Below are 12580 nucleotides of genomic sequence, written 5' to 3' on the forward strand. Positions count from 1 at the left end.
CTCTAAGGTATTCTTTTGAACAAAGACAATAATATTAAACTTGTCGTAAATATTTTATATAATCTTGTCAATTAAATGTTTTCTATTTGTGAGGACACTCCTGTCCTCACAAAGAGAGGTTGGGAAAATAATGATTTTTTCCCCATCCTGCTTTTCTGAGATTCCCATTACTAGTAAGGGAATAAAAGCTTGAGAGAAGAGAAGGGCAAAAGAGATGGCATGCTGAAGAAAAGAGAGGGCAGGGTTACTTTACTAGAAGAATAGGTTAGTGTCCCATTATAATTTGTTTCCATGTCTATTATGTGGTTCTTCTTAACTGAAAATGATCACAGGGGCCATGAGATACCAAAAAGAAGAGAATACCTACAACAAAGACTGAACCAAAATTATTGGTATTACCTAGATCAGGGGTCAGAAAACTGTACAGGGACATACAGCTTTTGGTGCAACTACTCAACTGTGCCACTAGCACGAGTGCAGCCACAGAAAACATTTAATGAGCGTGCCTGTGTTGCTTAAAACTTTATTTATGGACACTGAAATCAGAATTTCACACGATTTACACGTCACAAATATAGCTCTTTTTTTATTTTTTTTACCAAATACTTAAAATTTTAAAATCATTCTTAACTTGTGGACCACACTAAAAGCAGGCAACAGGGGGATGCAGACTGTAAGTTAAACATTCATAAATTAAAAACAAAAACAGAAACAAAAAAAACAACAGAATCTTCTTCAGAATCTAGCCATTGGGCTATAGGTATATAATGTTTCAGTAAAATTCCTAGGATTCACAGTAAACTTTGATACTGAGAAGAGGAGTATACTCATAAATAGAACTGAAGTAGTGAATAAGAATGTGAATGCTTGAGCTCAAGAATTTTTTAACCTGTGTCTCCTGTAAGAATTAGTGAGGCCTGCTTAATCATAGCTGAGAAAGAACATTTTAGAAAGCATTTACTCAGTCTGGACCACAAACAATTGTGAGAAATGTCAGATATGACTTAGAATGCTTTACGATTTCTAGAAAGTATATTTTAAATCTTTCAAAAGAACTTCAATTTATTCTAATGTTTTTAAGCTAGAAAAGTTTGACACATGAATCTGAATGGGCATATGAAACACAACTATATAAGCCACTAAAAATTAGAACACTATAATGATATAATATTTTTCATTTAAAAACTAGTGGGCCTCCCTACTATTAAAAGGACTTTTCAAGAAAGCAAAGAATTCTTCATTCTTTAGAAACTAATTGTTGCTCATAAAAAAAAAAAGATGGAATTCTAATCTATCCTTAGCTACAATTAACTATAGTTAACAAAATACAGTTTAATTCCATCTTTAATGAAAAGAAAATAAGCTTTTCCCATTTCTAACATTTAACAAATATAAAATTCTGACAAATTTTCTCACCTAACAAGGGTTATTTTCTCACCTAACAAGGGATGTTCAGAAGTCAAATCTTCTCCTCTCCCCACAGTTATAGCTGCTGGAGACAAAGTGGGTGGGGGTGGGGTTCTGTCCATCCGAACACATTCATCGGACTCTTCTGGCATTTCTTCTTCACATACATCTTCTACTTGATAAACCTGCAAAGACAAACCATACTGGCTTACAATGTTTTCAAATACACATTTCACAAGGTTTTCTTAAATTAATTAAAAAATTAATTTCTAAGTGACTCAAATTTTTCTTTTAAAGTCAAAACGACTACTCTGACAGATTGAAAGGAAAACTGTGAAATCACCTAAATGCAGCTTTTAAAATAACACAACACTATTTCATTAAAAGCAAGCTGTGGATCAGTACCAAGGCTACAAATTTCTAAGGTCTCTAAAAAGATTAGTCAGGACATATATAAAAGTCTTATTTGCACACTCAAGTAACTACTTCAGGAACTGTTCTTTGTTTCTGTTACAATAATCCATCACACATCAAAATAGATGATATTTTTCTCAAGCACACCAAGTTAAATATTCAGGAAGACACAATATATCAAGAAACCTGCTGCCTTAAGGACTACAACTCAGAGTCCTTATTAATTTTGTTATGTTAATTAAAGAGTAAACTATGTAAAATAATATTATTCACACAAAAAAGTATGAAATTATATCTTTCTTCTCTATCTACGCAAGATTCTAAGAAAAGTTTTGTGACCTAGTATCAGGTAAAAAGAATTTCTGCCCTTCAAATAACATCTATGCACACATCCTAAATCATCTGACACATTATTTTTCAGTTCTTTACTACTGTTACATTCTTACAGAGAAGGCTTTAAAGTCCCTAACTTAAATGTTATTCTAACTGTAAAGATTATAGTTATGAAGGAAGATAGAATAAAAAGCACTTTTGAAAAGGAGCTATATGACTTTTTATTAATGCTTCACTAAAATTAAGGCTTAAGGTTGTACAGGTGGTTCAGTGGTAGAATGCTCACCTTCCATGCAAGAGACCTGGGTTCGATTCTCGGATCATGCATACCCCCCCCAAAAAAATAATAAGGCTTAATATTTAAAGTATGCGTCTAGAAACTGACAAGAGTATTTTAATGTGTCATCATTTTAAATTAATTTAACCATTTAGGGAGGATGATAGGTCACTAAAATCAAAGCTACCAACTGAACAGTCACCTCCCTTACATTACCTACAAAGCTTATTACTTATATTTACAAAGCTCATGTGGTTTTTTAGGATAATTAATTAATATTGCCAATAAATGCTAATGAAATGAAAACTTTCCCTAATATCGTACGTATTTTTAATCAATTGAAAGTTTGATGATCCCTAATATTGTATTTTTAATCAATTGAAAAAGTATGGATTTGAAATATATGAAATTAAATATTAAAATGATCAAGACTTCTGAAACTAGCATAAACCACATGTTATAAAAGGGACTATGTAATTTCATTTACAAAGGTATATCTAATAACAGGTGGTGGAATTTTAAAAAATGTAAGTTTTCAAATCTCTACTAAGAATAAAATATGTTTGGGGTTTTTTTTGCCTTTTTTAAACTTAAAAATCTTATGGCTACCGATAACCTTACATCAAATATAATATCAAGAACTATGATCCAAATTATTAGGTAGGCAACATTTTAAAAAACTATTTGTTACAAGTCTGCATCTGGAAACTTATTTCACCAAGAGGAATTCCTTGTATCATGTCAAGATACTCAGAGGTAAAAGTGGCCATCATAAATCTTTCATGATTTTTAAAAAATTATGATAATATCCCTAACAAGTATGGCTCACCACCCCACCTCAGAAAAAAATGTCTTTCAGTGAGGGTCATTAATTCAGATGTAATTAGACAAGTATAGTTTTATCAACCAGTTTATTTGCATTCATATAGTATTTCTTTATTAGATATTCTTTTTCTTCCAAAGATAATTATATTTTCTTAAAATTCTGAAACTCTATTATCTTAATATTGCTACAATATTTTTTAAGAAATCAAACTTGATTATGCATAGAATTTTGATTTTAAAAAATGATGAAAGAAATTTAAAGGATGGAAAGAGTCAAAACAGAAATAATATTTTTTAAATAATCCATCAAAGAATGTGTTAAAACACTTTTCACTGCTTATAGTTAAACTAACATACTTTCTTCCAAATCTCCCATGTAAAATAAGTTAACAAATACAAGCAGGTAAACAGATCTGTCATTTTAGATTAAAAAAACAGGTGCAACAACTAAAATATTGAATACAAAGAAGAAATGGAGGCTTTGCTCACAAGATCATCAGGAAAATGCACAGAGCAATTCTGTTTCACTTATAACTACAATTAAAGAGCAAAGACTGCTAAACTTGCCTCAGTAAAGTGCATTATTCCCATGTCTCTCTTTTTCCTAAATAAACTGCGGAACACTTGCTTATTAGTTCTAAATTATCTAGCTCACCACATCTTACTTATCATACCCAAATGTCAAGGATAATAAGTTATTTTATAAATAGAATTTATAAACAACATATTAATTTTACGTTGATAATCTCTCTTTAAAAATTTCACACCTCAAAAAATGAATGTATCTACCGTTAAATATTTTGTAAAACAAGAAGTGTTATTTTACTTTTGATATTTTATTTCTATGTCCCAAATCTTCCAAAGTTATCCTTACAAATACAATTAGACTTATAAAGAGTATAAAGGATTTTAACTTGCTAAAAACTTAACCCCCCCAAAAAACCTAAATCCTTAAACCAGAAAATGGGAAAATAAATTTTAATTAAATTTGATTTCTTTAAAAGTACTATACATTTTCTAAGTCCATGTTTTTATGCTACAGTCTCTGCTTGAAATTCTTCCAAAAAACCATTAACAGAAAACACAGACATGGTAATTAAATGTCAAACATATTTCTAAATTTCCACTTTATTTTTGTCAAGTTGTTTTTAATAAATGCAAATTTTAAAAAGTAGAATTAATTATCTTTATGCCTATTAAGTCAGAAAGACAGGAATGAAAAATATATTATTTTGCATCCTGGGAACCATTTAACGACATTAAAACTCTTTTCCTTTCTGAGCCCTGAACTCCTTTCAATGAAGTTTAATAATATCTCCCTTTGAGAAGATTCTTTTCCACAGTTAAAAATTAATTATGAATGTGATCATTCTGATTAAACATTTACAGGCTTTCAACTTTTATTCTAAATTATTTTAAAAATAAAACAATCCTTTAGAGAATATTTAAAGAAAAGTATATTTTAAGATATTATACTCTTCTAGGTAACAAGAACCATTTTAGAGGTTTATTCTGATAAATTTCATTACAATCTCAACGATTCAAAACTTTTACTCCTGCCAATGAAGTTTTTCATCCTCAATATCAAATTCATCCATTCATATTTTTGCACTTCTTAATAAGAAATATTTTATGTATAAATTTCCCCTCAGTTAAAACAAAAATACATGGTTTAGTAATTCTAGATGGTCTACAGTTAATGACTTTTGCAAAATTGGACTCTTTCCTACAATAAATGTTTTTTATAAAATTAGAATTACAAATGCAACTTAACCATAAAATTATATCATTCAATCATACCTCCACACCTTAAAACAAAAGTCCCTTAAAAGCCCAGGATTTCAGAATGCATACGACCAAAAATGTTAGCTAAATAAATCATACGCTTAATAAGTACATACACGGCAACAGAAGGGATCTATGAAGGATAATCACCTTAAGAGAAAAAACTTTGTGTAGATGACACTGGTTCAAATGCATTCCCTTGGGGAAAAAAAATCAACTCTGTAAAGATAGCAGATGGATTTGTTTAAATAGTAATAAAATTAATGAGGGACTTTAATAACCATCACAAATTGTCAAGCATGCAACCATACCACAATAAACAATGGCCTTCTTTTTTTTTCCATACAGCATGTTTGTCAGACACTGACGTGGAGATTTCAAGCTTTTTAAATTCATAGGCATTTAGATCTAGCAATATTACACAGCGTGGAAAACAATAGTTTTTACTTTCAGTTCAGCAAGAAAGTCAAAGAGCTTCCAAGGGCTTACCACTGGTGGATCAACAGGTGCTGGTGGTTGAACTTGTAGGTTTACCGCAACAGTCTGTGGAGGAGGAAGAGTCTGAAATGGCAACTGGACCAAAGCTTCTGCAGCTGGAAGCTCCTCTTCTGACACCAAAGCATTCTGCACCAAAACCTGGCCCTGGGATAGAATTTCAGGCTGCACTTGTAAAGATTGCATAGACTGTAAGGGTATTGGTGGAATCTGAGTTGGAGGAGATGTCGACATCTGTGGAGGGGTTGCAATTGGGATTGGAGAAGACTGAAGGGTCGAATATTGCTGGTGTGAAGTTGGAGATACAATCTGCTGACCTGGGGACACCAAGGCAGACTGCTGAACTGGGCCAAGGTGTACAACAGGGGAAGCAGGAAGTGGAAGATGGGATGGAAGATTCAGCTGTGCTGGCGTTTGCAGTTGATTAGTAGTGGACTGCTGCAAGTTTGGACCTGGCTGGAGAGCTGATGACACGAGAGGGTGTGGCTGAATAAGTGCTTGTGGATGAATAATTATAGTAGGAGACTGACTTGGTGAATGAGGTGGTGGAGGAGACACCACTACAGACTGCTGTGCTGACTGTGACTGGCTAGGAGACACTGTTAAAGGAGGGGGATGACTCTGAATTGGTGAACAATGCTGTGGCTGGGCATTACTGGGAGCTGGGGGAAGGCCATGGTTTTGAAGTGGTATACAATGTTGGGATGGAGGTGGCTCTTGAGTTGGATTTTGAAGTGTAATTGGCTGAATTTGCTGCTGCTGCTGTTGTAGTATTAGCTGATGATGGGAAACCTTTGGAGGTGGTGAATGAAGAGGAATCTGCTGGTGTTTTATTAGAGAATGAGGCTGAATTGGAGAATATGAAGCTGTGAGAGGAAAAAAATGACAATTAGTATTTACTTCAAAAATATCATGAAATTAAAAAAATAAATCTAAAGGAAGGTTTTCATATCAGAAAGTCATAATCATAAGAAATCTATTACAAGTCTTCTAGACAAGAGTGACTTAAAAACTTAATGGCAAACAGCTTTTCCTTAGAAAACTAGAAAGCTATACTAAAAGTTCCAAAAGAAAACTGCTTAGAACAATTTCTCATAAATCTGAGTCCACCCATGATTTATTCTTACTAAATTTTATAGGCCATAAGGAAACCTGCATTTATCTTTAGCAAAGTTTATCTAGTTCAAATTTTCTTTGGGGGTGGGTGGGAGAAAGAGGAGTCTCACTGAACAAATAAGATACATATATAACTTTAAAATCCTAAAAATGCTATATTAAAATCCATAAAATAAAGATCTCATACCTTCTAATAAATGTCTCAAAATATTTCTAATAGTTAAGGTAATTACTTATAAAACTTCCCAAGTAACTTTTCAAATCTGAGCTGAGTATGATAAAGAGTTTGTATTATTTAAACTAGGAAGAGAAAATGTCTTATATAGAAAATTAGTTTAACAAATTAGGCCAAATATATGTGTGAATCCTGTAGAAAGGCTAAATGGTCACTCTAAGAAATTAAACTTCAGGAGGCATTCTAAAGCCATTTCAAATCTTAGAGACCACTAGTTTTGATTGTAAAGACAATAAGGCAATCAGAAGCTCATGATTTCTAAATAAAGGATATTTTTTACTTTGCCCCCCTCAAAAGACTCTGCAGTAACCTATAAATGATGGTTTAATTTTATTTCCAGAGTTGCCACCCACAACATAGCTAAATATACTTAAGAATTAGCACAATCAAGTTGTTAAGACCTTTCCGCATCATGATGCTTCTGTATACTGGTGCATGTTTACACAGAGATAAATATTGGTACAATCTTCCCTATCTAAATAGAACGGAAACTGGGTTCACTAAGAAGATAAACAAAATGATTGCTTAATATTGCAGTTGTATTTTTAAATACCGCATAAAAATCATACACTTTAAAAATAGATATAAAAACAGAGCAAAATATTTTCATTAATCTCAGGATGTTAAGATAAAGACTATAACATCTTGCATCTATTTTTATATTCAATCACATTTTAACAATGGCCCAATAAAAACGTCCAACAACTTTTAAACAACATTTCTGCATTTGGTTGGTACTGTTAAAATTTGGGGGATTCTTTAAGGAAATTAACATCTGATTTACATCTTCAGAAAGAGGAATATTGACAGTCCAGCAGTTATCCCATAATACTCAAAAAAGAAAAAAAAAAGGAAACTAGGTCTAAAATTTCATCTAACAAAATAACATTCATATATTATCTAGATAAGGACTTCAAAATAATATTGGAAATTTCATGTCAGCATTTTAAACACTTATTGTTACAGTGGTTTATCATTTAAAATAGCATGCAGTACTTCAATGGCCCAATAAAAACAGGTAAAGAAACTTCCAATGATTAAATGATTTGCATAAAATCACCTAGCTATCAAGGCACAGAACTAGGTCTAAAAAAATCTACAATCTCAACTGAGTCTACAGCCCTTTTCACCATACAATTGAATGTTTGAGAAAAAAAAAGTATATATTTTTTCCAATTAGACTGATCTTACAAAAACTCTTAAAAAATGCTACAGAAAAATCTTCAGCTCTAATAGAGCTCTTGATCATTTCCAGAAATCTGGCTAATGTTCACCTTTATCTCATGTATTTAAAAAAAGAGTTATTAGCTATCAATGGGAACTTCCCTTCAAAGAGCAATGGTGATAAAAATCAGATGTTTTATTTCCCTAGAAACATATTTAAGGAAACAATAACTATTTCCATCATGCTATGCTACACTGGAATGCAAGCAGAATTTCTTATATTTGAAAATGACTTTTAGGAATAGGCATTTTTCTAACTGAGGAAAAGGACAAATTAGTAATTCTAAAATTTCCCCAAAACCTTAACTGCAGATTAACTTATCAGTGAGAGCAGGAAAACTAAAAGGATAAAAAGACGCAGCTATTGCCTCTCCAGAAGTAAGATATGAACAGCCTTGAATAACTGCTGTATAAGGCTTAAACAGACTTGGAAGTTTGGTAGCTGCAAAAGTTTATGCTGTTTAGAGCATTCTGTTTGGTTTTGTTTCTAATCAACAACACCGTAGAAAACTGCAGTTTGGTTAACAAATGTAAAATCTGAATTCGGAACTGCAACTGTCCTACAATACCTGAGATTCTTTAATGGCTTCTGGCTTAGTGGTCTCTACCATACCTTATAAAATATTGGCTATGAGAGGAAGAAAAACTATAAAGATCTTGTCACACTATCAGTGAAAGGGGAAGAATAAGTTACAAGTTGAAACCAGGTATTGGGAGCTCAGAGATAACTGCAAATCTTTAAGCAGACCTTGCTTGAACTAATCCTGAAAGTTTTCAGCTTTCTCTGAGGGATGCACTGATTCTGGAAGGACAGCAACCTACCCTTCAGTATAATTTATCAAAACTATAGGCATCACTAGAAATTATCCTCTGAGCAGTCATTCTAAGCGCAACTGCTCTTTTTTTATAACTAAAAAAAAAAAAGAAATGCCTGAACTATTAACCCAACAAATATTTACTGCCCACTTGTTTTGCTTTTAGTCTTTTATAATTGCTTTAAATTTCTCCACAAAAAAATGCATCTTCCTATTGCCTACACTTGAGGCCAACTGCTTACACCCAGTGGCTGCAAGAATTAAGAAACAAAAGCTGTTAGCACAATACATTCAAAATTGAATATTAATACATTCAATATTCTTCTTCTATGTAGTTGCCTCTTCATTCTGCTTTTCCTACCCACCCTAAGCCTGCTCTCTATCTCCATATACCTATATATATGCACAAGTAAATGACTTTGAGCCTTCAGTCAGGTGGCCAGACAATGATAGTCAACTGACAAAGTCAGTGCTTTATAATTTTTGATGACCAATAATCAATAGCTTAGGCCTTGTTCAAAAACATGGGCCCTCTTTGGAGTTCCTCTCAAAATATGTCCCAACACCAAAAGGCTGGGCTGTTTTGAGTTGTCTTGACATTAGGGTGTGGAGGCACCACTGCAGGGGTTAGCCCATGGGGTGGTCATTTGCCTGCTTCTCCTCAGATCCATTCCCAGCCTTTCATATCCTTCCATCTGTATCACAGGGCTCTCCATTTCCCTGCTTCTGGGCAGGTTAGGTCAATGGGAGGCACAAGCGGAAGACTGGAAGGAGGAAGGTAGGCAGAAGCCAGCCTATCTCTGCCTCAGAGAACATCTCTGTTCCACCCACTTATTTTGTTGGTTTGTTTTTTGCATGGGCAGGCACTGGGAATCGAACTCGGGTTTCCAGCTTGGCAGGCAAGAACTCTGCCACTGAGCCACTGCTGCCTGCCCAGTACCACCCACTTTGGTATGTAAGAACATATAAGGCACAGTAAGTGCTGTCAGGATACAAGATGAAAACATGAATCTGAAAAAAGATTAAATGAGTTAACAAACGTAACGTGTTAAGATAGTACGGATACATGATAAATGCTCAATATTATTTTCCTACCCTCAAGGAACTTACTGTCCAGTAGAGAATATAAGATCAATAATTATATAAGTAACTATAAAAGAAAAAGTCTCCTTTTATCTATGGTATGGACAGATGAGTAAAACATATGGATTAAAAATAAATAAATGATGGGGAACAAATTTTAAAATAAATTTAGTAGATTGAAATGTTAGTTATCAATGTGGTAAGGAGTATAGAAAAAAAGGGGAAACAGGCTAAAATATATCGGGTAGATAGAAATATTAGGAGTCAATGAGAGGGAGGGGTAAAGGCATGGCATGTATGAGTTTTTTCTTTTTTTTTCTGAATTGATGCAAATGTTCTAAGAAATTATCATGGTGATGAATATACAACTATATGATGATATTGTGAGTTACTGATTATATATGTAGAATGGAAATGATCATATGGTAAGAATTTTTGTGTTTGTATGTTGCTATTTTTAAGGAAAAAAAAGAGAAAAAGTACCATAATAGAGCATAAAATGCTATAGAAATTCAGAGGATAAGAGATATCCAACTATGAGAATCAAACAAAATCATCCAAGATTTTGAGGCCTGGTAATGCAGAGAATGTTAGCCATATTAACACACAGAGAACACATGAAATTAGAAATAGGTTTAGGTAGAAAAAAATTAGACTTTAGTAGTATAAAATGGATCTTTAAAAAGTTGAGCAAGGCTTTTTCGCAACAGGTTTGCTGCCAGAACACAGCTGTCATGAAAACCACTGTGATATCTTAAGCCAAAATGGGAAAGGAGAGGACTCATATCAACACTGTCATTAGTGGTCACACAGACTCAGGCAAGTCCACCACTACTGACCACCTGATCTACAAATGTGATGGAATCAACAAAAGAACCATAAAAAATTTTGAGGAGGCTGCTAAGATAAGAAAGGGGTCTTTCAAGTATACCTGAGTCTTGGATAAACTGAAAGCTGAACACGTGCCTGGTATTGCCACTGATAACACGCTGTGGACATTTGAGACAGGCAAGTATTATTATAACCATCATTGATGCCCCAGGACAAAGCAACTTTATTAAAACATATGATTACAAGGTTCATCTCAGGTTGACTGTGCTGTCCTGATTGTTGCTGCTGGTGCTGGTAAACTTTGAAGCTAGTGTCTCCAAGAATGGGCACACCAGTGCGCATGCCTTTCTGGCTACACACTGGATGTGAAATAGCTAATAGATGGTATTAACAAAACAGATTCCATTGAGCCACCCTACAGCCAGAAGAGATATGTGGCTATCATTAAGGAAGTCAGCACCTACATTAAGAAAACTGGCTACAACCCTGACACAGTAGCATTTGTGCCAATTTCTGGTTGGAATGGCGACAACATGCTGGAACCAAGTGCTAACGTGCCTTGATTCAAGGGATGGAAAATTACCCAGAAGGATGGCAATGTCAGGGAAACCACACTGCTTGAAACTCTGGATTGCATCCTGCCACCTATAGTCATTTAACTGATAATCCCTTGCATCTGCCTCTCCAGGATGTCTATAAAATTGGTAGCAGTGATACTGTGCCTGTGGGCTGAGACTGATGTTCTCAAAACTGGGCATGGTGGTTACCTCTGCTCCAGTCAATGTTACAACTGAAGTTAAGTCTACTGAAATGCACCATGAAGCTTTGAGTAAAGCTCTTCCTGGGGACAATGTTTCAATGTCAAGAACATGTCTATAAAAGATATTTGTTGTGGCAATATGGCTGATGATAACAAAAATAACCCACCAATGGAAGCAGCTGGCTTTACTGCTAAGGTAATTATCCTGAACCATTCAGGACAAATCAGTGCTGGCTATACACCTATGCTGTACTGGCACACAGCTCACACTACCTCCAAGTTTGCTGGGCTGAAAAAGCTAAAGAAGACTGACTGCCATTCTGGTAAAAAGCTGTAAACTGGCCCCAAATTCCTGAAATCTGGTGATGCTGCTATCACTGATAGGGTTCCTGGCAAGCCCATCGTGTTGAGAGCTCCTCTGACTTTCGTCCTCTGGGTCATCTGGCTGCTTATGACATGAGACAAACAGTTGCTGTGGGTATCATCCAGGCAATGGACAAGAAAGCTGTTGGAGCTGACAAGGTCACCAAGTCTGCCCAGAAAGCTAAATGAATATTACCCATAAAACCTGCCACCCAGTCTTACTCAGTATAGAAGAATGATCTCAGAACTGTTTGTCTCAACTGGCCATTTAAGTTTAATAGCAAAAGACTGGTTAACGATAACAATGTATCATAACCTTCAGAAGGAAAGGAATGTTTTGTGGACCATTTGTTTTTGTGTGGCAGTTTTCAGTTATTAGTTTTTAAAATCAGCACTTTTTAAATGGAAACAATGACCAAAAATCTGTCACAGAATTTTGAGACCTATTAAAACAAAAGTTTAATGAGAAACCTGTGTCTTCTTTTGCAAGATTGCCTTGAATTGCTTAGGCAAGATTTGAGTTGCTCATAATCTACTTTTGGTGTTTCATCTGCTATAGGAATTTGATAGTACAGGGCTGAGTTTTTTTAGGACAGAAATTTAGGTTTTTTCCATCT

At 34.3% G+C, this 12580-nt stretch overlaps 1 protein-coding gene across 12 annotated transcripts in view; it reads right to left on the minus strand.

Moving 5' to 3' along the window:
* Window positions 1-12580, minus strand: part of PHC3 (polyhomeotic homolog 3) — a 153767-nt gene that overhangs the window by 53491 nt on the left and 87696 nt on the right. For 9 of the 12 annotated variants that reach the window (XM_077161003.1, XM_077160998.1, XM_077161002.1 and 6 more), the window contains 3 exons: window positions 5531-6402; window positions 5192-5239; window positions 1439-1592 (listed from right to left, as the gene is read on the minus strand). In XM_077161003.1, coding sequence (XP_077017118.1) covers window positions 1439-1592; window positions 5192-5239; window positions 5531-6402 — 1074 coding nt within the window. The remainder of the gene's footprint in view (window positions 1-1438; window positions 1593-5191; window positions 5240-5530; window positions 6403-12580) is intronic. The other 3 variants (XM_077161006.1, XM_077161004.1, XM_077161001.1) reach the window with 1 other exon arrangement.

This window comes from Tamandua tetradactyla, chromosome 5, assembly GCF_023851605.1.
Source record: "Tamandua tetradactyla isolate mTamTet1 chromosome 5, mTamTet1.pri, whole genome shotgun sequence".
Lineage (NCBI taxonomy): Eukaryota > Metazoa > Chordata > Mammalia > Pilosa > Myrmecophagidae > Tamandua > Tamandua tetradactyla.